At 35.8% G+C, this 26,595-nt stretch overlaps 1 protein-coding gene across 12 annotated transcripts in view; it reads right to left on the bottom strand.

The window, feature by feature from the left end:
• Positions 1–26,595, bottom strand: part of PHKB (phosphorylase kinase regulatory subunit beta) — an 83,330-nt gene that overhangs the window by 34,415 nt on the left and 22,320 nt on the right. For all 12 annotated transcript variants that reach the window (XM_074583056.1, XM_074583055.1, XM_074583058.1 and 9 more), the window contains 7 exons: positions 26,378–26,493; positions 18,961–19,024; positions 13,564–13,659; positions 11,692–11,889; positions 10,919–10,976; positions 6,432–6,509; positions 4,350–4,508 (listed from right to left, as the gene is read on the bottom strand). In XM_074583056.1, the coding sequence (XP_074439157.1) occupies positions 4,350–4,508; positions 6,432–6,509; positions 10,919–10,976; positions 11,692–11,889; positions 13,564–13,659; positions 18,961–19,024; positions 26,378–26,493 (769 nt within the window). The remainder of the gene's footprint in view (positions 1–4,349; positions 4,509–6,431; positions 6,510–10,918; positions 10,977–11,691; positions 11,890–13,563; positions 13,660–18,960; positions 19,025–26,377; positions 26,494–26,595) is intronic.

The raw sequence follows: 26,595 nt of genomic DNA, 5'->3' as shown, positions 1-26,595 counted from the left end.
GCAGCTTTTGTGAAGGAAGCATGCAAACCTATTTTATGTAGTCAGTTCTGCAATAATCTGATTTAGATCAATGATTTACAGATCAAAATGACAAAACCATAACAACTTTAATGAGTCAAGCATCGTTCTTGCTATAGCTAATTATAATACTTTAGTATATAAAAACAATCCTTTATTTTTTCACAGAGATTTGTTAAAAGAATATATGCAGACAACAGACTTCACAAGTCATATAAAAAGCCCTCAATCCACAACCATGGAATTATTCTAGAGCTTTAACCAGAAACTCGGTGGTTACCGTCAAAAATTGTTTAGCTTTGAAGAAAAGCAGACAGCCTCTACCTCGAGGTAATCACACCACTATAATGCTGAAAGGGGCAAGGGATACCAAAGATAACTCTCAATACAATAGCTCAAGAAGAATTGTTAAAAACCTCAATTAAATATATTTGAAACCTAGCAATTTCTACATGGACTTCTTTACATGAAAAAAAAAAACACAAAACAACCCAACCCAAACCTAAAATTCCATTATTTTAACCTTCTCCCCTGAAAAAAAAAATACTAAGTACTCCAATAAAAGTATACTATTAAGAAGTTTCAAAAAATGCCTTGAATAGAGGTTCACAATCTACTGTGAGCTGTTATGCCCTTCAAATAAGCATTGTCCTATCAAAATCTCATTCTGACATGAAACCACATCCAATCAAAACCCGCCTGGACGCGATCCTGTGCAGCCTACTCTGGGTGACCCTGCTCTGGCAGGGGGTTGGACTAGATGATCTCCAGAGGTCCCTTCCAACCCCGACCATTCTGTGATTCTGTGAATCACTATTTAATTTCTGCTACATCACTATTTAATTTCTGCTACAGAGAATGTCACAGTGCATCTTCATTTCTCTTATATATGTCAACAATTTTGCACATATCCTTTAAAAGCTCTACACTAGGAAGTCAGCTATGAATCTAAAAGAGAAATAACTCGTGACTCTATTAGCTTTAATTCAACTACAACAGAAAACCAACGCTGTCTTGGTAAGAAAAATATTTCTGAATTTCAGCATGTAGTACATTAAGACAGCAGTTCATAAACTCAAAATATGTCCTGGCTCAAGCTTAACAAGAAAGAAGAGAGAGCAGAATGGACGGTGCAGTGGAAAGACAGTGCCTGGCTGGCCAGCGAAGGACACCGTCCGGGCAGTTCTGGAGCTGCTGGTGCTGGGAGTGATGCCAGTGGCTCGCAGCTACAAGTTACTGCGGCCACCTCCTGTCTCCAGCCTTCTGCTGGACTCCGGCCAGGGAAGGACCCTGTCCCTCTGCTCTGCACTACTGACGCGCTGAGTCATGGTGCACGTACAGGTGGTTATGTTAAAAAAAGAAAAAAAAAAAAAACAAAACAAAAAGAGAAGCTAGATTGTGAAAAATTACCATGGAAAATTTATAAATATGCCAACACATGAGTTAGCAAAATACATTTTAAGGAAAACAGTCATCTAAGCTCCAGTCCACACAGTCAGACTTCTCACGCTGGCTAAAGGCATGGAAGTCACTTAAATCATTTGTAGTCATGCTGATGCTATCAAACAGATTACAAGATCAATGGACTCTGCCTCATAGTTCTTAAAAGCAAGAGCAGTTTCTAGAATACGTGTTCTATTGCCACTGTTTTTTACATGGATTTCCATTGCTCAGTGATTAAAATATATAGTCAGAATAATTTCATATTTAAACCAACTATACCAATAGACTAACATATAATTTAAGCTAACTTTCAATATTTACAGTTTTATTTGAAAGAGGAATGTCAGTGAATATGCATCACTATTATCACAAATACAAGCACACTGGGATGCAAGTGCAGAGTTTTGTTTGTTAACTCATTATTTGCATCAGCAACAGCTGACAACATTTAATCCATTTGGTCTTTACAGTAAAAAATATTGCTAAAAACTCTTTACTTTGTTCTAGACAGCACCGAGTCCACAGAGAAGATATAAAAATTACAAGGAAGAGGACAGGAAAGCTAAGAGCACTACTAAATGAAAGCCTAAACCGAGTGAATTGTCAGTTGGATAAAACAGCTGAACACCTGGCATTCCTTTCCTGTGCACTAAAACGGGACCCGATATATCATAAAGGCTTTACAAACCGCCTCAACCAGGGCAAGAAAGAAATTCTATGAAAAATTGAATCACTGCAAAATGCATGATTTTTTTCTTCATAAACAATTTTTTCAGTTGCGTGGGTATGTAGTGACTCCCAACAGCCGCAGGCAGACGCTTTCATTGTCTCTGTTGTTCAGAGCCTTTATCAGTAGGATCAAAATTTTGATTTCGCTACTTCTATCTGGCCCTCTGTGGGAGGCAGCGAGATGGGTAAGAATTGACTCAGTTTCATCCTGCTGCATTTAGAAAAGTTTGGATCTCAGCAGGCAGACACCAGGCCCACAGACAGAGGCAGGATCTGGAAGAGGTTGTATTGTAAGCTCGCCTAGGCTGAGCAAACACAAATTAATTGCTACCCTTGAGGCAAGACAATAATTTCTGGAATGGATGATGAAATGGGAAATGAGTACTTTCACAGAAATGGAAGTGTTTGGAGCCCCATCCCTGGAGGTGTCCAAGCCCCATATGGGGCTTTGAGCAACCTGGTCCAGCGGGAGGTGTCCCTACCCAGGGCAGGGGGGTGGAACAAGATGATCTTTAAGGTCCCCTCCGACCCAAACTGTTCTACGATTCTATAAATCAGGCTTCCACTTAATTAGCAACCACCAACAAGCAAAGTAACACACACACAAAGACTTTCACCAAGGACAAGATTGTTATTCAGGTAGGTTTTCACCCAGAAAGGAACAAAATTAAATGCACTAATTATAAATTAGTATGACTAAATGGAGTTCCTCATACAACAATCACTGGTGAATAGATTTAGCTTTGTGATTAAATTTCCAGACCGTATTTGCAAAGAATATGAGAGAAAAGGAAAAAAAAATATTTTGAAAATAAGCAGAGAGGAATGAAAAGTAGTGAATACAGTGGACAGAAATTTTTAAAACAAAAGAGGAAACAGTTACTAATGAGAACGTTTCAAAAAGAGATTTAGCACAATTATTAAAAGAAATAGTGTGTAAGAATGTTCAGCAAAGGAAAGAACTGAAACAAAACAAAGGAAAGTTATGGTACTCAAACAGCATTTAGCAAACAAGCAATACAATTTCTTTAACCAGCATTCTGCAGGTAGAGAAATACACAAACATTAGTACAAGCTGAATACTAGCAGAATTACTACAGTACTCCTGCACGCATGTTTGAGGATTACTTGGCTAATACTAAGAGGTTAAATGAAAATTTTTTTCATTAAAGGTGAGCTTTCCTGCATATACTTTCCAGTATTGGCTAAGAAAGGAATTATGGAAGGACGAGAGTGAAAGTGAAGAACAGGTGCAGCACCAGACGGGCTCTGTTCTTCCATACCTAAAGATACATCCACTGTCCTTGCCAAGTCTTGAATTTTTAAACTCCCCTTCAATGTTTCTCATTTTTACTACCAACAGCCTGTTTCCTTTTACAGTGTTCACAGAAAAAAAAGTTTTTAGAACTCAATCTACTGACTACTAGGTAAATGCTGAGCATGTTAAAATAAAGTAATATATCTTTCTCCTAAAAGAAATATTAAGGAAAAAAATCTTAACTGCAAAGACTTTTCTGGCTTAACAACTGTTTTTGCATTAGCCTTTGAATCATCTCAAATGAGACCAGGAATTCATTCGTGACTGAAATTCACCATAACAACCTTCAATGGCCAAACTTTGAAAGGCACTTTCAAATGTTCATCTAGTGCCTCCTATTTTAAAGGGTAAAAATAACACGGACTGAAGAAAATATTAACTTTATCTGAGACTGCAACTATTCAAAGTTTAAACTTGTCTTGCTTAAAACAGTAAATAATTTGGATTAAATGCTATAGATCACTTACGAACATCACTGTACAGGTGCAGCTGACACAGTTACTCCAGAAATCATCATGTTAATACATTTTGTCATGAATGAAAGGAATTAAGTCAGAAAACCAGAAAAAGAAACCTATCATGTTTAGAAGATTTTCAGTATTCTATAAAATATTCCAGTAAACTTCATAGTATGTTGCATGCAGCATAAAATTTTAACATATAGAATGAAAAGCAATTTTTGCCTGTCACATATGTACCGAAGCAGAGGACACATGTGCCACCCATAGTCTGTTCAAAACTCAAGCAAATGTGTTTGTTCAGATTCAAGAAAAACATTAACAAGACAAAATCCTTCACTTTGGACAAGTCAAAACCTGCTAGAATTTCCTCAGCCTCTTACCCAGGAGTTTTGCAATGATGTAGACTGCCTGTCCCCACAGGAAAAACTTTCCATCGCGTCCACTGTTACTGGGAAACCGTTTCTGACTGCCAGGGTTCTTCTTTTCCAGGTCAACAAAATCCGCTGGCACATAGTAATACTTGGGTACAACAGGACACCCTACAGAGTTTTAAAACAAGTACAGTAAGTAAATAAATTCCAGTTCCCTTATTATTTGATTGTAGTCCCCTAATAAAGCTGAAGTGGATTCAAAACAGAAAATTATACCCTACCAACAATTTAATTGAACAGAAAGACTGTTGTCATTCATTGCTATCTCTCAAAACCACACTGTAGGAAACCCCAGGCAATATTAAACTACTTTATTCTTCACCAAACATTTCCACAGGATTTCTTCCCAGAACGCATACATGGTCTGTGCGCACCTTACTGTGCAAAAAGAAAAGTAGAATATTTCTCACCTAAAGCAAAATGCAGTACAGATAACAAACCATAATCAAAAGAATGACAGCTGCATCAGAGTGAAACACGTGGGGGCGTTTCCCTGCATTTAACACCAGCTCAGTATCAGACAACTTTTTCTTAGCCAAAAGTAGTCAACATTTAATTAAGTGAAAAAGATAATTTTTTGCACGTATGCAAAAACAAGTTAAACCAGACATTTTAATTTTGAAACATCATGAAACAAAATGGCATGTCGTCTTCATTGGAATATAGCACATCTATCTAGAATTACGCCACAGGTATAATGATCATTGTAGATTAATAACCTTTATTTCAACACTTTTTAAGTGGACAAGAGTCAGGAATTTAGAAAAAGAATTACAAATGATTGACCTAATTATAGGCAATACAAAAGCAAATTAGTATGCTTTCTGCAAAATTAGATTTCACCTTAGTATTGCTTTAATTTTGAATTTATTTGGATAAAGAACAGGTGATGAACAGAATAAAGTTGCAGTGACTGAGTGAGACCCAAAAAAATTACTGGCAAGAAGCTGAGAAAAATTGAAAAGTGAAAGTTATTAGAGACAGAATATTCAAATGAGTAAGGTATCAAAACACACCCAGAAATTTTAAGACGAGACATTCATGATGACATTCAGCAAGAGGAACCACAAGATTAGTTTAGTGTCCACGGAACTTCACATAGTCATTAATAATCAGAAAAAAAGCTCTGATCAGCAAGGTCAGAAAATTTGATACGTATTGAAAATTTGCTAAGGAATTGTCTGTATTTCTTACAGAAACTAGTTCACTTCAACAAGTATTCTAAGTTCAAGGAACAAGCCAGACTAAAATACTCTGCATCTACTTGTGTAACTACCGCAGATGTCAAGAACAGGTGACTAAAGATGCTGCATTTTAAAATCGAATTGTCAGTACATTGAAGCTTGTTCTGTTCTCAGGACTTTTTTTTCCTCCCACGCAAACTTATGGTCTTTTTTTTTTCTTTTAACTGAATTTTGGATGGATGTGCCTGTAGGCCATCAATAGTCTTGTCTGCAGTTCCACTAAAATTCTGGAGTGCACAATTTAAGTAAGAGAACATTTATATTAAAATTAACATATTGCCATTTTCACTGCTGTAAGCTAAAAGCAATCTCTCATATATATATATATGTGTGTGTATATATATATACATGCCAAATTATTTTTTAAAATATTGCAAAGTTAAGTGACAGTGAATGACCCAATTAATTCCCTACTGTATCCAGGTGGAACATCGGAAGAATCTGAGTGTTGGTCGTTAACATCTTCCTGCAAAGTCACAGTGAACTTTGTAAATAACGAAGCACAGGCAAAGGAGGGGAGGAACGACTGGGTACAGTGTAAATCTTACATTTGTGTGAGTAGCATTTTTCCAGCTAACATTACTTTTATTATCACACTTTATGATGCAATGTATCTACAAGCAAGAGATTATTTTAGTATTAGTATTTTGCCATCAGGAAACATGGCAATATTATTACTTCTCCTTTGCTCTGACTGCAATATCCATTAATAGGAATCTCAGTATTTTAAAAAATTCAGGTCAATAAAAAGATACCGCGTTTTAGAAGAATGATTATCAGATAATACCTTCAGATGTATGTTGAAGCAAAGGATCCAGGAGATCTTGATATTCCTTTACTTGTGCAGGATTTCCTCTAAAAACTCCTAAAAATAACCAAACAGTAATTGATTTAATGGAAGAAATAACTTTTCTGGGAGCTTAATGTTCATAAAAGAAGAAGAAAAAAAAAATATCTAGTGTTTATTTTTCAATGGGGTAGTGCCTACACACTAAATAGTTAATGAAAAGTAAAAGACTAAACTGTAGATCCTCATTTACTGCTACAGGTAAATCTCCCAGGGATCATGAACCAGCCACTGAAATCCATGGCAAGTTACACGGGATAGTAAAGCTGCGAACTCAGAGAGGCTCAGGAACTGGAGACGGACAACCAGCACACCCAGCTGTAAATAACTTCCCAAATTAAGAGCAGAATGAAGAAGCAGAGGTTGTGTGCCAGTCTGGAGACAAACAAGCAGGTTCTAAATCTTTAGGACAGAGCAGCAAGCTATCTAGAAGTGTTGCCTAGAGACCCCAATAAATACATACAAAAGGAATTTGAAGTAGTAAATTGAAAAATTCCCCTCCTAAGATTTTTAGATGGAATGTTTACATTGATAAGTTACATATGTATTATATCTTCATATTATAGAGAATTCAGACCTGCTGACATTTCTTGCGATATTAAACAGAACGGTCAACTCTTTATGATGCTGCTTTTGGGGAGAAATTGTTAATTTGGGAGTACCAGTACCTTAAATGTTTTTTTCTAGCAGAACTTAGTCACCCCAAATGAATCTGATGAATACTAATATGACCAGTGTTCATTTCATCAAAAGTTCTCCCATAAAAAGACACATCAAAAATACCAAAAGCATTTCTGTTCATCAAGGAAAACGTGGATGAACTTGACAAGTTACACTGACTTTTTAAAATAGAACATTTAACAACATTTAAAGGGGAACAAGTGGGATGAAAACTTTTCATTGTACATCTTTCACTCATTCCTGTCCCTGGTTTTCCTTTTCAATTACCATATTCTTCCATATTATAAAAAATAGCTGTTATGTTTCCCTCCTTATCCTAGGAAATTACCATAATCCCTCACATTCGAACAGAAATGTAAAAAAGCTTTCAAAAATGCTATTCAAATTTATCTTATACAAAAAACAGTCATATTGATTTATTTTAGTTCAATCCTTTCCTACAGCTATAGATGCTTATCTACTACCCAGAGTCCTAAACAATTTCCTTTTGAGAAAAATCCTAAAAGGAAATGAGTACTAAAGCAGCCTTTTTGTATTCTTAAGAAGGGTGAATTCTGAAAGGCAAAAATAAAACAAAAGAAAACCATAAACTCATCCACTGAGAACAAATATACCAAACCAGCTATATTAGAAAAAGTTTAGATATGTTTTTTGTTAGGCAATATACGTATATAAAAAAAAGTCACAAAAACTTATCTTTTATGTTATTTTAAGGATATCCAACAAATTATTCTACTGAAAAGCCAGAATGCAGTAGAAAGCTGGAGTCTGACTACTGTATAGAGATTTCTTTCTTTCCATGGCTCTTCAGTGCTGTACCCAAACCCAAAGCTTGACAAGTATTGTTCATTCCATTTTCATTCCAAGTATATATACAGGAATGAAATCACTTGCCAAGAGAAACAAATGCAATGACAGTTTGCACACAAAAAAGGGTGTATGTAAGTGACACAAAACACTTGAGTACAGTCGTGACATAGAGCAATGTGATACTCCGACTATTTGTAATTTAGTCTTATTGGCAGATGCTGTAGAGGATAAAATGATGCATTTATGTGATCATACAATTGCTTTTATATTAAGAATCATCTAGTGAAGATAAGAGTTGGGTAATAATGATCATCGTCCATGAGAAATAAAACAGTGTTCTTAATACTGCTAGAAAATGCACAACTAATTCAGTAGTACCTACTTGCCAGAACCATTTTAACTTTCCATATCTTAAAAATCCTAAAAAGCTGTTATTGACAAAACAGAAAAGTTGATGAGCTAATTAGTTTCTTATAAATGAAAATATAAGTGAATATATAATAAATATATAGTTCTGCTAATCTTTCAAAAAGGAAACAATGCAAGAAATTTTGCTGATGCGAACAAAACTGGTGGGTTATGGACTATGATGTCCCCGCCATGGCAGGGGGCCAGAACAGGGTGATCTTTGCAAGCCCCTTCCAACCTGAACCATGCCATGATTCTATGATTTACAGGACTCTCTCCCTCCATATTTAACAGGGCACTGTCCCGCTGTTATACAGGTAACAAAATCCAGCTACCAGGAGTTACCTAGATATTCAGCAGCTTAATATACTTTGCTGAAAAGGTTTTCCTTTGTGCTCTGCAAGCGTGTTGGATGGGCAAAGGGGCTTTCAGCTGACCCAGTATTCACAATGTAGCAGCTTGAGGGTTGGGTTTTTTCCCCAATGTTTTCATTATAAAGACAGTCAACTGTAATGTACTCCTCCTCCTATTTCATGGTCTTTTTGCAGTTTAAGTCGCTCTGTCTAAGTCTAATTTTGCATTAAGGAAGCTTGTGGATTTGGAGCTATGTGCACAAAATCTACTAATAGAATTGTTCTATTTGATGAAATTGTGGTATGGAAAAAAAGACAAGGACAGTATGTGCAAAGCATGCATCTTGTACTTTTTCTTCGTAATACAAGACGATTAAAAAGCTTTCTTTATTCTTCTCCTAACTTCAGTTAAAGAGCATTATCTTTCTTGTTCTTTCCAAAACTGCAGCATTAAAATGTCACTGCCTTTCTCCTCAATTTTGGGCATCACTCTTTGAAAAACATCAAGCATTCCTTTAGAAAAATCAATTGTGAAACCTTATTACAGCTTCAAACAAAATATTTTAATCTGTGGGTGGCCACAGAGGAGTCTAAGCAGATAGCAGATTTCTATGCACCTCACCATCTTTATTTGAAAATCTATTAAACTATTCCACACGCTAAAGGGAAAAAAACCCCAGATGGCCAGATTTTCATCCATTTACAAATTTTTTTCATGGCTGTAACTCTTACTTATTTTCTTATTCAGACTTCTGTTCTATGTGAGTTTTAGCTTCCATCCTGAAATCATCCCGTTAACTTTTTTGGTATGTCTCCTATCACGGAATGGCAGGGCTGGAAGGGACCTCTGGAGATCATCTAGTCCAAGCCCCTGCCAGAGCAGGATCACTTAAAGCAAAGTGCACAAGAACATGTCCAGGCGGGTTTGGAATGCCTCCAGAGACGGAGACTCCACCACCTCTCTGGGCAGCCTGTGCCAGTGCTCTGCCACCCTCACAGTAAAGACCCACCCTTTAAGTATTTAAAAGCATTGATAAGATCCCCCCTCAGTCGTCTTTTTTCCAGACTAAAAAGACCCAAATCCCTCAGTCTTTCTTCATAAGAGAGGTGCTCCAGTCCCCTCATCATCTTGGTAGCCCTTTGCTGTACCCTCTTCTGGCAGTTCCCTGTCCTTCTTGAACTGGGGAGCCCAGAACTGGACACAGTACTCCAGATGCGGCCTCACCAAGGCAGAGTAGAGGGGGAGGATGACCTCCCTCGATCTGATTGCCACACTCTTCTTGATGCAGCCCAGGATGCCATTGGCCTTCTTGGCCACAAGGGCACATTGCTGGCTCATGGTCATCCTGTTGACCACCAGGACTCCCAGGTCTCTTTCCACAGAGCTGCTCTCCAGCACGTCAGCCCCCAACCTGTCCTGCTGCATGGGGTTATTCCTCCCCAGGTGCAGCACCCTACACTTGCCCTTGTTGAATTTCATAAGGTTCCCTCTGCCCAACTCTCCAACCTATCTAGGTCTCTCTGTATGGCCGCACAGCCTTCCGGTGTGTCAGCCACCCCTCACAGTCTTTTATCATCAATTGTATCCCCAAGACAAGGTCTAGACAGTGGTATTTTGTTGTTGTTGTTGTTTTGGGGGTTTTTGGGTTTTTTTTTTTTTTTTTTAAAAATCAGACTAACTGGCTACATGGAAAAACATGGGCAGGAAGCAGAGGCATTTCAAATACGAACTAGGCCTTTTCTGGTTTGCTTTCTTCTCTTCCGAATTCTGTTTCAATTACCACAGAACACCCAACTTGAAAAGACCTGCTGCAACATTCAGTTTGTCAATGTGCCCTCTCCTCTACTTCCTTTTCTCTCGTGCTGCTATGCAGTTCTGATACACTGTGAAAGTTTCCAAGGCTTAAAAGGCAACGCAGGACTGAATGTCATGGATTTAAGCTTTCAAAAAACCCGTATTGAGTTATATCTAAAACCAGTTCACATTAAAAATGCTGAAATATGGGGGGTTGGGTGCTTGGGGTTTTTTAACCCATGAGGCAGAACTCTAAATGAGATGTTTAGTGTCACTGCATTATGGTTTATTTTGTCAGGAAAGGAAAATCATTTTTTATCCTTCCTCTAAGGGCTCATCTCCAACACCTATAAAGAACAGGAATGTAAAGCTGTACTTACCATCAATTATCATGAAAATAAAAAACAGAGGGAATTCACACTCAATACCATCAAAAAGCTGAAAAGAAGAAAATTAATCAGACATTTCATCATTTTGATTTAAGGAAATGTATTTGAATATCCTATTGAATAATTTCAAAACAACAAAAGACAACAGGAATGCAAAAACATTTTAGTAGATCATTTTTTTGTTTAGCTTACAGGTTCTTAATTTTATGGGCACTTTATCTGTGCTTTTACATATGCTGTGTCTCATTCTCAAGCAGAATATTTATATCATCTGTTTTATTTTCCACAGAAAAACTATTGGGGAGAAAAAAATAAATTTTCATTGAGATAACCTTTACTGATAAACACTGTGGTCAAAAGCAAAATTGTTTTCCATGCACTCAGACTGTAGTCAGCTGTGAAATTAAATAAAATGATAAATAACTTCCTTATCTGTTATGTGAAATCAGCTGTACCCCATATGTAAATGGAAGCACACTCATTACAAAACAAATCAATGACAAATTTGCTGACTTAGCAATCTCTCAAAACAGCACACGCCAAATTACAAAATGCATCTCCTTCACTTGAAGCAATTAGGAATCATTGTGCAATTCAAATTGCAAATACCGGGTAGGGGGTCCATTTTTGTTTTCTTTTCTTTTGTTCTTTTTGGGGGGGGGATTCTGTTTTGGTTTTTGGTGTTGAGTTTGGTTTTTTTAAGTACTGCCTAAACATTTCAGAAACCCAAAGTTTGTCTTTATACAGGCCACTTATTCCTTTACCTTAATTTCTGCTGGTTTATAATAACGTCGTGTTTTGTCCTCCAGCGCTGTTCTGTACCCATCTCTCAGAAATCTTTTAAACCCATATTTTCCTTTCAATTTTCTAATAATTTTATCTAGTGTTTGACTGAACAAAACCTCATCATCCAAAGCAAATGCAGGATAACTGAGACAGGGCAGAAGAGCCGCATCAGTATTCTGTAGGAGCAGGAGAAATAACACATTACAAATTTAATTAGATCTCTGACAATTATTCGATGCACAAAAAAAGACTGTTTAACTTGCTAAGTGAAATATATATTTAGAACATAATCTTATCTTTATCAAAGTCATAGTACTAATATATTAAAATAGTGTGCAAAATAAGACTTCTGAAGATGTATAACTACAAGCCCAATATTCAGATATATGATTTAAAAGAGGACTCATTTGACTCAAAATCTGATCTACTTTACAGTTGATAATCTGCAGGGATAAGTGAATATATTCTAGAACTTTGTGGCCTTAGAAACAAAAAAGTATCCTCCAGGTTATTCCTGGAGGAAACGCAAACATTTGGGTACCCTATGCTCTAAAAGAATCACAAATGTTTTATAAAGCTTGAGAATGCTGAGAAGTAACTAAGATTAAATCATCATTTCTGAAAAGCTTTTTCAGGAATGTTCTTCAGGTGCTGTAACAAACAAGACTGTCTGATTTGCAATTAAGGTGATAAGGGAATAATTTCAGGAAAAAACATGAGTAGCATTTATCAAAAAACATGTGCAACTATAATGAATTAGAAAGACAAGAAAAATTACTAACTAGTGCATCACCACTACTGGTGAGCTTACAGAAACACAAAAAAGTAGTTTTAAGTTCTAATTCTTATGTCACGTGCTGCTTTGTTATTCCTTTCTGTTATTCAGCAGAAATTTAAAATACCACGTTTTTACCAATATCATTGATGTAATCCAAAAAAGGAAAAAAAAAAAAAGACAACACAAAGATCACTTCTATAGCATAAGTAAATTACAAAAACAGCTTCTGTTGGAACATTTCAAGTCTCCACCAAATAATAAACAGCAAGAGAGCTCTAAATGACCATTAGAGTATAAAGAAGTAGCTGACAGTGCCTTTTATTTTAATTATCCAGTATTACAACTGTGCTATAATTCTTCTACACAATGAGTAAACCATTAATGTTGAAGATTAATAGTCTGTTTCATGAACAAAAATGCTATTATATGCCAGAATGAACAAAAAAAGCAGAACTCTATTATCACTCATTTTAAATTACTGATTTTCAAAACCTGAGTTTACCTTTGATGCTAGTACGAAATAGATTTCTGTTCTGATTAATCTATACTTATGTCACTTAGATTTCCTCACTGAGGAAACGCTTATTTGTAACAGTAGCTTATAATAACAAGAAATTCTCCATATACAGCAATTTATGAAAAGCCAACCTTAAAGGCTTCTTTTCCAGACAAAAGAATAAATTAAAGCTAAAATAAAGTGTTTCAAAAATGCAGACACTGAGTGTATAGTGGAAACTAGGCCAACAGAAAAACCATCACCAAGACTTCAAACTCTACTTAAGCTACTGCAGATCACTATTACTTTAAATTTTATTCTAAAATTGTTTAGAAGGCTACAAACAGGCTACCATTTTAACCTAAATATTCAGAAAATAAAGAATGCTATCATAATTCCACTTCAGAGGAACAAATACATCACAGTGACATTTAAGAAGCAAAAATTTAATATCTTCCCAGCACATTCCTATCTTTATTAAGCAGAACGTAATGGCCATCACAGAACTAAGAATTATGTTCATATCCATTTATTTTCTCCACACTCTGTTGAGGTGAATTTCATTTAATTACTTACATGAGACCTTGACTCTCGAGGCAGCAATGAACAGAGAGTCTGTCTGTTACGGTTATGGGCATCAAAATCCACAAATATAACAGACCAAGAGCAGCCCTGTAAACAGAACATTCAATTTATTCAAGGGGAAGGGAAGAAAGGTTAGTATATCCTGCTGATACTAACTGGTTCTTTGTTTTATTTAGGTTACTTTGTAATACTCTGCTAGCTGGTAATTTTGATAGAAAAATGCACCACAACATCAAGTTGAAAACATTTTGAATTTTCAAATGTATTTAAATATAACCAAAATTAGATAGTTTTATCTACTAGTGATCATGATTTATACAACTCATTCAAGCTATAAACTCTTCCATTAATTCTTGAAAAACAATGCCTGCATTAAGGACAAACAAAAACGTATGGTGAATATTTCATTGCAAGTCAGTTAGAACTTGGCTGTTCACCTGAGGTACTGCTTTGGAAAAGGGCTTCCACAGTCAACAAAAATGACCTGCTTTTCAGCTATTGCAATGTCAATGTTAGCAACATCTACTCCTTAGCAAAATCCATTTCCTAGTAAAATTCTGTAATTTTACACTATATCTCTCTCTCAGCTTTTTGATACTTCCTGAAACACTAAGAGAAATTCCCATAGCTGAGATACCGTTTAAACAGATTTAACAGCATTTAAAAGTATTATCAGTTGGTAACTTCTTGGAAACTCAATGCAGTTTGTTAATGAACAGGTATCTTCATACGTTGTCATTGATAATGAATCTCAATATCACTATCCCACTGGAAGACACTTTCAACACTGAACTTGTTTCATTACTGTCATCAATACCATACCATAAGTTTTCATAAATTCATCAAATTTCTTCTAAAAATAGAATACTATTCTCTTAGGGGCACTGTTCCAGAACTCACCCTCTCTAATTATTAAAAACTTCAATTTCCAACTAAGTTTCTACTTAACTAACCACGCTTCTTTTTGTGCCAGTACTAGCATCCAGTCATTTGGCTTTCCAGACAAGAGAGGTTTTTTCTTACTCTTTACGCACACTCTAATTATACAGAGCTATCATACAAATACTCAGCTTTTCCTCTGCTAGGCTAAACAAAACATATTTTTCCACTGTCCTCACAGAAAACAATCTCTCTGTTCTCTTAATCATGCTAGCAAGATATACTGAATAGCGCTAAGATAAGAATGTACATAAGTAATCACATTTGCTTTGATGATTTGTTACTCTCCTACTTTCTTCTTCATCCAGATTCTGATTATTCACGAATCTCTAAATTCATCTACAAACTCTGAACACAGTATGTCTACACGTGTGAACACGCAGTTTCAAAACCTGTGCTTCAGTAAAGGATTCTTTGGGGATTCAAAGGCAGACCAATTTGCATTTCATAAAACCACAAGCATCTTGTTTTACAAATGAACTTTTTTCACTCCTCTAAAGACGGTAAAGTTCTGTAGTAAAGACACCTTACAAAGGCTTGATTTTTTTTTTTAACATATAATTTTTTCCACAAACTAATATAGGACATGCAGCTCATATACAAACAATTGAGTACACTATGACTAGGTCAAACCTGAAATGGTGTTCATCTTGTCGCTGGCAGTCCCATTTCAGTGCATACACGAATGCACCATGCACTTAATTCATTAGTCCATTAACTCACATTGCCAGTAAACACACATCCTCTTATGTAGTTTTTTTGCTGATACGTAATTTTTTCTAAAAGGTATTGTAGCTAAAATGGAATTCATACATTAATGGTACAAATTCTAAGCTACTTATACTCTGTGATACTCTGAAATCAGAGGTTTGGGTTAACGACGTCAAGCCCACAAAAAGATAAAATAATTTACGGTCCTTTTAGTAGTGATGATTCTAAAGTGATTAAGTAAAAACATAAACTGAAACAGAATCAGTTCACACTGCGTCCTAAATGGAAAATAAAATCAATCAATCAGGCCCACTTTCACAGTTCTCCCATACAAACTTCAGCAGAACTTAGGACAACGCAGTGATTTCAGGATCTTGCTACGGACAATGCACAGTTAAGGATTATTAAGAGAATTCTTATGCCAACGTCATACATATTAACTACTTCATGTAGATTTATAACTATTGTTTCAGAGATATGCAATATATTGGGAACAAATTTAAGAAATTTAGCACAGGATATAAATCAAAATAATGAGAAATTAAGTAACAATCTGTTATATTAGAAATTCTCTTCTCAATGTGTAAATAAATCTTTTACTGAGGGAACGCTATGATTACAGCTTGACTGTATTCTCATGGTTATAACTCCCACTTTTTACAAAATACTTCTAGTATGATGGAGATGAAAATGAACAGCATTTAAAAACCATGAATGATCTCCTTTTTACATTAAAGCATGTCACATTCAGATTAAACAAGACGACAATCATTTTTCAATTTGTAATTGTTCCTTATTGTACCCGGCACCTAGAAAGTATAGCAAAGGATACATTAAAAGTATTTGAATATTAGTGCTTTGTTACAGAACTAAAAGTAGTCTAGTTTCTTACAGATATGTATTCTTGTTTGATGTTTTTTAGAACTTGTGGATGAAGGGAAGGAACAGTTTAATGTGAATATCAACAATAAGTGACCTTTATTTTGCCTTCTCTGGGTGCACTCATGAATGCACAAGGGAAACTGGCCTATCATGATACACTCAAAGATATATATCCCACACATGCACGTGTGAGAGCGCAGCCACAATACTACGTATTTGTATTTATTAGTCTCTTCCAGCGTCCACAATGCGAGTGGAAAAACCTGCATGGCGAGGCTGAGCAGGCTGCTGTGCCCAGCAATGATTTCTGCAGGTTGCAGGAGCGCAGTTGCAGGTGCACACAAGTTCCTCTTGAGGGGCTCAGCAGGATTTCTCAAAGCTATTGGAACACAGCTGGAGCTAAGCACAAAGGCAAACTCTGCCGCAGACTGAAGGTCATAATGGTTTCTCTTTATGCTAAGTATCTTGGAAATAAACTCTCAAAGCATTTAAACTGGTTTTGCTTCAGCAATTTATTCATCCATTTTAGAATTCAGTTAAAAAAAGTCATTTGAAAAAAAAAAAAAACCAAAACAGCAGACACATTTACTGGTGCTCGAGGCTTTTGGGAAGGTGAAGATTGTAGATAAACATTTTTGGGTTTGTTTGGGTTTTTTTCCTGAAAAACTGACAATGTGTTTATAATGTCTGATCATTATTTAAGGTCCTTACTAGCTCCTAGTTCTTAACGTGTAACAGCAGCTTTTAAAACGTATGTAAAGTAAACCCAAACTAGACCAAATGGCTAAGTCTTTTTGGAACACTGTATTTGTGTATGTATAAAGGGCACTTTCATACTTCTCCATGCATCAGCAAACAGCCATCAATAATTCCTGAGGTGTGGATACTAAACAGAACAAGTCTATTGTACTACTGTAATAGCACAAATATAGAGATGCAAAAAACAGCCAAACAAACACCAAAAAAACCTACATGAAAAGATACCCACAAAAATGGGAACGGATGCCTAAGCCTAGTGTCAGAAATCCTTGTTTAGGAACATCTCCTGGTTTATGCCATAAGACAAAGAAGGGTCTAATAATAGTAAGTGGCACAGCTTTTCATCAATAGATAAGATTGTTCAATAGATAATACTTCTACAGCAGTTGCTGACTATTTAAAACAAACTGTAACTTATATTTTTCACAGACATCTGAATAGCTCTAAGATGTTTATTTTAACAGCTGTTTTTATGTGAATAAACAATAAGTAAGAACTTTTTGTCCAATAGTGCTAATAATTATTTTATATGACTCTTCCGATCCATATCTTCCATTTTACCAATAGAAAAATGGAAACACAAATAACTCAGGATGTTCTAATAAATCAAGCAGTACAGAGAGAAACTTGGAGCGTAATTTGGACTGTCTCCCAGTCACACTTTTACAGTTGACCTAGCTTATACTCATTAGCTCACACAAAGAGCATCTGAGAATTCCCCTTATTCACCATCTACCATTTTACCATTTGTATCTTCTCTCCTTTGTATTATTTTCTCTGTGGAAAATGACTGCATTTAACCAAGTTTCTTAAAGTCAAATATTTGAAACAGATAAGTATCACAATCTGAAAGTCAGCTCCATCTGACTTACAAGACAAACAGGAGAGCACAGGTATTACAGAAAGAGAAAAAAAATAATAATACAATTGCTATCTTGAAGCCAGCAAGAATATAGGGAAACTTCAGTCAAAAAAATATATAAATATTACTTCAAGTCAAGGTGACAATTACAAAAGTATTAAAACTCAAAAGGATCATATATTGCCTAACTGCAGGAAAACATACTTAAGTATAAAAATAAGCTATTCAGGTATATGTGTGTCATTTCTTAAAAATAAGTTTTGAGTGTTACTCAACCCTAAGAAGAGGTAAAGCACGTTTCATCAATTAATGTTTACTTTGTATGAAATACAGACATTTGGGCATGCGAGCAAGGTCCATGAGTTACAAGTCAAAAAGGCTGAGATTCCAAGAAAACAGCGCAATAAGGAAGGGTTTACTTAGTGTCCTGAGCTCACCACTTGGTGACCAACCTGTCCTCCCTTCCAAGCAAGTTTCATAACTCTTTCTACACACACCTGATGCTATCCAACCTTCTTTTTAGCTGCACTCTTACCCTTCATTTCCATTCATTAACAACACCAATAGCTTGACAATGATGTATCTCTTCCATTTGTAAATTTTCTAGATCATTAATTTGGAAGAGTATTCTTTTATTTTCACTATAGGCTACTGTAGGTATAACACCTAAAAAAAAAAAAAGATGCCCATACAAGGGGAATACAAGTTAGAGAGAAAAATCTAAGAAAAGGCTTGCTTTCTTCATTGATCCAAGCCATCTGAAAGGATGGAAAAAGATTTTACCACTGTGCAACAAATTGAAATTAAAAGCCAAAAAAGTGGGATTATGTACAATTAGCTTGTTTAAAGCCTTGATCAAGAGCCACATGAAGGAACAAGACAGAAGTAAGGTAATGCTTGTAGGTAGAGGTATAATGTATTATGATCAACAGATACAATTCTAAAAGAAAAAATTTTTTGGCAACCAAGTCCTTTTTCAGAATAAGCTGCAATCATTTAAGATTTTTTTATTTTTGTTTTTAGAAAAAAGTAATTCTTGATAGTAAGGGCACTAATGATTTTATCAGACAAATTCTCTACCTGAAACAGGAGCAATCAGTTTGCAAACTAATGTTTTTTAAAGCTGCAATCTAACAAACTGTGCTATATATTTCTAATTATCCTAAATAAACTCTGATCCATAGTGCAAGTCATTACTGCTAAAAAAAAGGAGAGAAAACAAACATTTTTATTACCTGTTTTCCAAAGAGATTGAAACCATTAATTGCTTCTAAAGCTGCTTTTGCCAGCCCCACAGAACTGAGGAAAAAAGAAAACAACAATAAACCAGAGGTATCATAATGCAAGCCCAGACCAATATTTAAAATGTTAGACGGCTTTCAGAGCTTTGATATTTTCTTAATTTGAATTTTGTGCTTAGCCTTTAGGTTAATAAAACGATGAAGTAGCAAATTTGGGGTTTTTTGGTGGTGGGTCGGTTTTGTTGTGCTGTTTGTTTTTTTTTATAATACTTTTCAGCATTTTTATTTGTCTTCAAATGTCAAAGACCATCTGGAAAAAGCACTTGTGCTCTCACCTTGCTACTAGACATCTGGCATTATGGATTTCAAGGTCTTGCTAATAGTCTATTAACAGAGGATTTATTTCAGCACAATTTTTCAACCCAGCTCTCAACCAATAAACTTTAGAAGACTGACTTCTGACTAGCCTTTGATGTAGTGAAAGAATTCATCAATCTGGATTCAGAAAGGGAGGATTTTCTGATGTCAACCATATAGTGAAACATCTTTATTTCACTTACTCCATGACTAGTATTCATCACAAAGAAAATAAGACCCAGAAATACTACCAATAAGCTTTCAAGTTTTCAAGTTCATGTTTAAAGACATTAAGCACTAGTCATATCTACTAAAATCACTACCAATGATAACATATGTATATTATCAATATAATGTATATAAATATAATGATATATGATAATTTTAAAATAATATAATATAGTTTATTACTATGAAAATTATACAGTACATATAAAAATATACACATATACACACAAAGACTTTTGCAAGGCCATTTTATTAATAAAATTTAGCTTCGACTTTCCTTGTATTTAAAAAAAAAAAAAAAAAAAGATAAGCAGCATTCCCACCTCAACGCACATACACACTTTTGATGATTTTTTTTTTTTTTAAAGAAAAGCTCAAGATAAGCTAATACAACTCTACATGCCTTTGAGAGGTTTATATGAAATCTGAAGTATGACAGAGGGGAGAGTTTTGAAATATTGTTTTAAAGAATACATAATTATAGATAGGCCAACTTCACACGTGTCCATTCAACTACAATAAGGAGTTAAAGCATCAACAAACACATAAAATGCTGAATTTTTGCACACCACTTCCAAAATTTTAGATGTTAAGGTCACAGGGCATCAAAAAGTAAAATATTAAATGAGCTAGTTCCCAACAGGGTTAGAGTTTAAAAACATAATACATAACGCTGCCAGGTTTATGACAGTTCTGCTATTGAACGTGAGCATTCAAAGTAGGGAAAGGACTTTGCATTGCTTACCAAGTGCTGACATAAAAGTATAGGAACTAGAAATACTACAGAAGTCTAGGTGATAAAACTAACATATTTTATAGTCTCTTAGGTGATCTGGTGAAACAGATTCAGAGAACCCAGTAAAACAAAGCCTAGTGTAATTCTTCCAACTTTACTCACAAAACTAAATCTTAAAATTATGCCTTTGTCTCCACTTAACTACAATGCCTCTGACCAAAACGCTGTTATCTGTCTCTGCATCATTTCTATGTAAACTACAGCAGTGATTTATTGCCTCCATTGACACCTCACGTGCTATCCCTAAATGACTGTCCCCGTTTTGAAGCTCCTCCTTCAGAATCAAGTTTCATCTTTCTCCCTAACTGCCCATTCCTTTAGGTAGGAGCACTGCTTTCCAAGTAGATTACAATCAATTTGAAACATTTGTAGTCAAAAAAAGATGACAAATGAGACAATAGAAAAGGAAGACAGAGACTAAGAGGAAAGTTTAGATGTCTACCTTGTTATCTTTAAAAGTTAACAAATCTGAAGACATATATCAAAAGACTGAAAAAGGAAAAAGCAGAATGAATCAAACTGACATGACAAAAGATTCAGAGTTAAAAAAAGACCGCAAGGGTAAACAAAAGTGACAGAACATAGTACGAGGACATTGATCAACACGGCAGGAAGAAAGCCTCCAACTGCAGCAAGATAAAAATCGTTGGAAAGAAGAACTGAGCGGTTCATCTTTCCATAAAGCCTTTCCTATAAGGTAGAGGAAGTTGTTGACACTCTCCTCATCTAACAACCACCTAGATGCAGCTGCCGTGGTTTTTTTCCTACTGGGCACAATACACAAATTTGGAGAAAAACAAAACCAAACTAACACAGGCAAAACAAAAAACGAACTCTCATAAACATCTACACTGCTCTATATAGATGCTTTAAAAATTGGAAGTTTTAAGAACTGGGAAAATCTGGGAAAAACAGAATATACCAATTAATTTAATAGTTTGTTTATTTATTAGCATGGCAATTCCTTGAAACACTCTCTTAAAAAAAAAGTCAAAAAAGGAGTTAAAAGTTTATATCCTTTTTTTCTCTAAAACTGATCATCCACTCAGCCAACCAGACTTTTCTTTTTCTTGCAATCTTTCGTTTGGGGTAAAAATTACACAGTACTGCCAAACAAGAAACAGAAAAAAAAAAACCAAAATAGTTTGTCAGAGGATCCATGTGCCCAGATAACATGAGAACAATGTTGGCACAGTGACAGTCATGACTGTGAAAAACTAAAGCATCCTTAAGAGTCCGAGGGCCACACTCCACTTGCAGGGAAACAGCAAAATTAACAACAGTTCGGAATATGTACTTTCCCAAAAAGACAGCCCTGGATATTTTGTCTATAAAAATAATTAATGAAGCAACACTGAGTTAGAAAAAATATTCAGAAAATAATCACAAACAATCCCCAAACTTCTGTGTACGAGGATTTGTGATAGTATTGACAAACAACTCCACTTTCCAGGCAAACACCACATAGCAACCAAATTGTGGGAAAACTGCAAACAGGGACTCTGCTTTAATTCTCCTGTACTCCATGCAGGATTTTGGGAACTTTTTATCTTACTGTAAATACCTTACCTTACTGTTTTATACTATTTATTCATATAAAATTTCAAATGTTTACTAACTTTTAAAGAAGGGAGCTGACCACAATTACACAGAAAATAATGAAAAAAATGCAGTGCAGAGTTAGAGAATTTATTTACTTTAAGTACTGTTTTACCTGGGTTGGTTTGATATTAGAAGTACTTTAGACACTGATTTCAGACTCTATCATTCTTTTTAACTATTACCAACAGGTTCATAAACCTCCGTCCTTCTTTCTGAAACACTGCCAGAAATAGTTCTCATGGGATTTAATTCTAATTGGTTCAACAAGAGAAAGCTGATTAGGTTAACTAAGTTCTGCTCTGAGCAGCTGCCATCAAACAGTGGTGAAATCCCTCAGTTTCGGTGTCTTCTGTTCATGAAAGCTTTTGGTACTGAAGAATGGGATGAAGGAATAAAGTGAACTCAATAGTGTTGTGAATATAATTATTTTTCTGGCTTTGTTTCAAATATCTCAACAAAAACGTAATTGTTCTAACAATCGCTCTATTTTAATTATCACCTAGCAATTGATCAAAAAAATTGGTGTGAAGACTCAGAACAGAACTTTTCATAGAAGTTAAGTATTCTTATCAAACTGCATACAAAGAAAATGAAAATCAGAGAAGTCCCACGCACTGAAATCTGTATCATATGTTCAAATCTTATATTCTTCTTTTCCCTTCCAAATAACACTTCTACTACCAACAGTCAGGTATTTTCAGAGCAGGAAAAAAAGTTACTGACAAAAGGTAAAGTAAGCTGTTCAACAGCAACAAACCGCTGGTATTCAGATAATGTAAAACTACCCACTCTATCTACAAAATAGGAGGATACTGCTTGAAAAGAACTGAAAACAAATTTGGATTCCTTCCTTGAAATAATTTCTATTTTACATACTCAGTCATTATTCTACAATAAGAATACTTACTGTAATTGATAAGTATTTTTCTACCTCTAGTTATTCAAAGCCCCTAGAGACTTCAGTACTCTTACAAATATTACTTGCAAATGAAAGTTTCCCAGGCTTATAAAGTAATTGGTTGGAAGGGACACATGGAGCTTGTCTCGTCCAACGTGAAATCTTACTTGAAGCCATATATGATAACCAAGACCGATTCAAGTAAACCATAGCCTCATCTAGACAAGTCTCAAAAACCTCCAAGGATGGAGATTCCGTAACTTATTTTGAGTATCCTGCTCTGGTGCTTCACTGCGCTTCAAGTGAAAAGTTTTCTTCTTAATGTCCATACTGAACCACCGCTGGTGCAATCCAGAGACCTTACTGTAGTTGACGATTATTGTGATTTGTCACGAATTATCAAGAGCAGTATTGCAATCATAATACTACGGGTAACGTTTGACCTTGATCCATATTTGGGGCAGGGGAAGCTGAGACTAACCTAGAGAAATTATACTTCCAGCTTGCTAAAAGCGCATTACTAAATTCACTTAAACATCACTCATAATTGCCGGTAACTTTTAATTGTTAGATTTACCCTCTCAGTAAAATACTTTAGGGCAAACACTAAAATTTGCATATTCTTAGCAAAACACGCTTTAAATCATATAAATCCTTAATCCTCCTCCCATTCACAGTTCTTGCCTCCACCCAAGAAGGATGGAGGAGGGTACAGCACACAATGGAGAGGGTGCAGCAAAGGGCTATAAAGATGATTAGGGAACTGGAACATCTCTCTTACGAAGAAAGGCTGAGGGATTTGGGTCTTTTCAGTCTGGAAAAAAGACGACTGAGGGGGGATCTTATCAACGCTTATAAATACTTCAAGGGTGGGTGTCAGGAGGATGGGGCCAGGCTCTTTTCAGTGGTGCCCAGTGACAGGACAAGGGGTAACGGGCACAAACTTGAATATAGGAAGTTCCACCTAAACATGAGGAGGAACTTCTTTCCTTTGAGGGTGGCAGAGCACTGGCACAGGCTGCCCAGAGAGGTGGTGGAGTCTCCGTCTCTGGAGACATTCAAACCCCGCCTGGATGCGATCCTGTACAACCTGCTCTGGGTGACCCTGCTCTGGCAGGGGGTTGGCCTAGATGATCTCCAGAGGTCCCTTCCAACCCTGCCATTCTGTGATGTTAAAGACAAAAAACAAACAACATAACAAAAAACAATCCCATAACAATAATAATAATTTCATAACTAGACAAAACAAAATAGAACAAGGAAGGACAGCACTACAGCAATATAATACCTACACTGCAGAGAAGAGCAAGAATGAGGCTCTACAGTCTTGGATTTGGAATATGAAGATACTGCACTTCAGCAACTTCATTATTCTCGCGGCACATATGGGAGATGTCAAAGACATTTTGCAGAGGTACTGAGCAGATGCTTGGAGAACAGCTTGATCAAATGCTTACAGGACAAATTAATTTTTCAGAAGTTCAGCCATATGAAAAGGGGATCGCACTTTAATAAAAGCTGTTACAAATCTTGCCTTTGAGCCAGTAAAAGACATCAATTTGCATACATCAATGAAGACCTGGTCCACAGAGTGTTTCACTATTTATCATTTATTAGAAGCGTACTAAAACAGAGTACCAAGACTTAAAATATCTACATCTTCTATCATGGGCCATAATTTGCATTACTATTCATAGACTTCATATTATATAATATCTTCTTTAAAAAGAAAGCCTCTTTCAATGAAAGACCTAATTCTGAAAGCAAACACACACTGTATGTAGTGTGTTTACAGAGTGAGTTTTAAGGGCCGGGAGTACAGCACACTTAATACTGAAACTTAAGTGACTGATTTGGAGTCCATAATCACTGAAGACATACATACATACATCTTTCGTGACTAGCCCCGATTAATTATAATAACTTCTTGAATTTTTTTTTTTTTTTGAGCTCTCTTAGGTAGATACACTACAACAGGAGTATAACGAAGTATAGAAAATATTTTAGCGTACCCAGTGCTTTCCTCAATAATATCTAAATACATCTTTCAATGCATGTTCCTCTTCCATTATTTCCGATATATGAGAACAAGGAAAATTGTCTACTTGCTTCCTACAATGAAGCAGAGTATCAACACACACACAAGAAAAGATAAATAGGGGCAATACCTGTTTCTGATGGCCAAAGTCTACTTCTTAAATTAGGACCAAGCTCTGTACTTCCTTTTGTGACAGCTCAATGATCTGTTAGATTGGCTCAGTCCATCTCATAAAACTTCACCCTTAGAAAAACCAACCTATAAATGTCAGTCTCGATTAAGACAAGACAACATGCCCATTTCCATCTGGTTAAAACATGTTCAGTTTTCCCTGGAGGAAATTCACATACTGAATAACCAGAATGCTGCAAACAACAGGAGACACAGGAGTTTCAGTGTTCCTTTTGCGAATTCGAACAAGGTGAAACGTGGAAGGAAGTATATGATTCTTTAAGTGAACGCTCATGTAGTCTGGCATTTGACAACTTTACAGACATAGGAAGAAGAAAAAAAAACCCCAAACTAATAAAGCAGATTATATAACAACTTGGAGTTTTCAGTTCTCCTACTAGTACTAAAGCTCTACAAACGTGTGAAAAAAACCATACCTAAATTGTTTTGCAGCAAAGACATATATCTATAGGTCAAAATACATGCCTGTATTTGAACTAAGAAAATATTTCATTCTGAAATGAGAACACAGAGAGTCATCTGGAAACATCAAAGACTGGAAGAAACGTGTATTATTTGCAAGCCCGTGATAATCACCATGATCAATGATATTTAACAAATCCTAAAATATCCAAGCTGTAGCTATTTTTATGATTAATAAAACCTCAGAAGTCAAAAAGCGAAGAAAACAGTAGTAATGCTAGAAAAAGCAAGTTGTCAGATTACAGATTTGATCCTTCAAGATAGACAGCATGCAAACAATTCCACTGAAGTGAACTGGACCACTCTAATATTAAAACGTTAAGAACATTTCTAACTGTCTCATGGGACAGGGATCAGATCATCCAGTTACTTGTAGCATCTGAAGAACCTGGAAAACCACCTGTGCACTAGGCTATCCTCCACAGTGTCCAGCATCTTCCTCCCAGCATGGTGGAGACGAGAAAACCTAGACTCATGATTCAACACCTTCTTAAATCAGGATATTCCTAAATATATTAGTGGATCCAATCTGCTGCACATGCCTCAAGAGTCTGAACTGTTACAAACGCAATTTTCAGAATTATATGCACGCAGCTGCACATAATTATTGGAATTTGAATCCTCAAATAGCTAAGCATCTATGTGTTTATTTCAGCATGCATATGATGATGAAATTATGCTTCACATTTTCCCAAAATACATCCCTCAGTCTTTAGAGAACCTTAATTTAGTTCAAACAGTATTTAATGCATTATTATTTTTAAGCCACCCCATGGATTCTTTTTACTCATATCACATTTACTTGTTTTGACTGAAAGAGCTACATTCACTGACCTACCTTGAATGCAGCTCTGGACTGCCGTTGTTGTATTTACTTCCTCTTTCCCAGACACCAAAATCCGGTACACGATAGGCTCTTTCCACGCAAAACACAAGATTTTGAATGAAGGACACCTATAGGAAAGAAAGAAGGAAAAGTGACTGAAGGAAAATGAAAACATATTTTCTTTTGTTCATTTTTTCAAAAAGAAAATGTTGTTTTTCCTCAGCGATCAA

This window comes from Larus michahellis, chromosome 4, assembly GCF_964199755.1.
Source record: "Larus michahellis chromosome 4, bLarMic1.1, whole genome shotgun sequence".
In the NCBI taxonomy this organism is placed as follows: domain Eukaryota; kingdom Metazoa; phylum Chordata; class Aves; order Charadriiformes; family Laridae; genus Larus; species Larus michahellis.
Note: the sequence above shows the minus strand (reverse complement) of the source record. Positions and strands in the feature narration are given on the sequence as shown.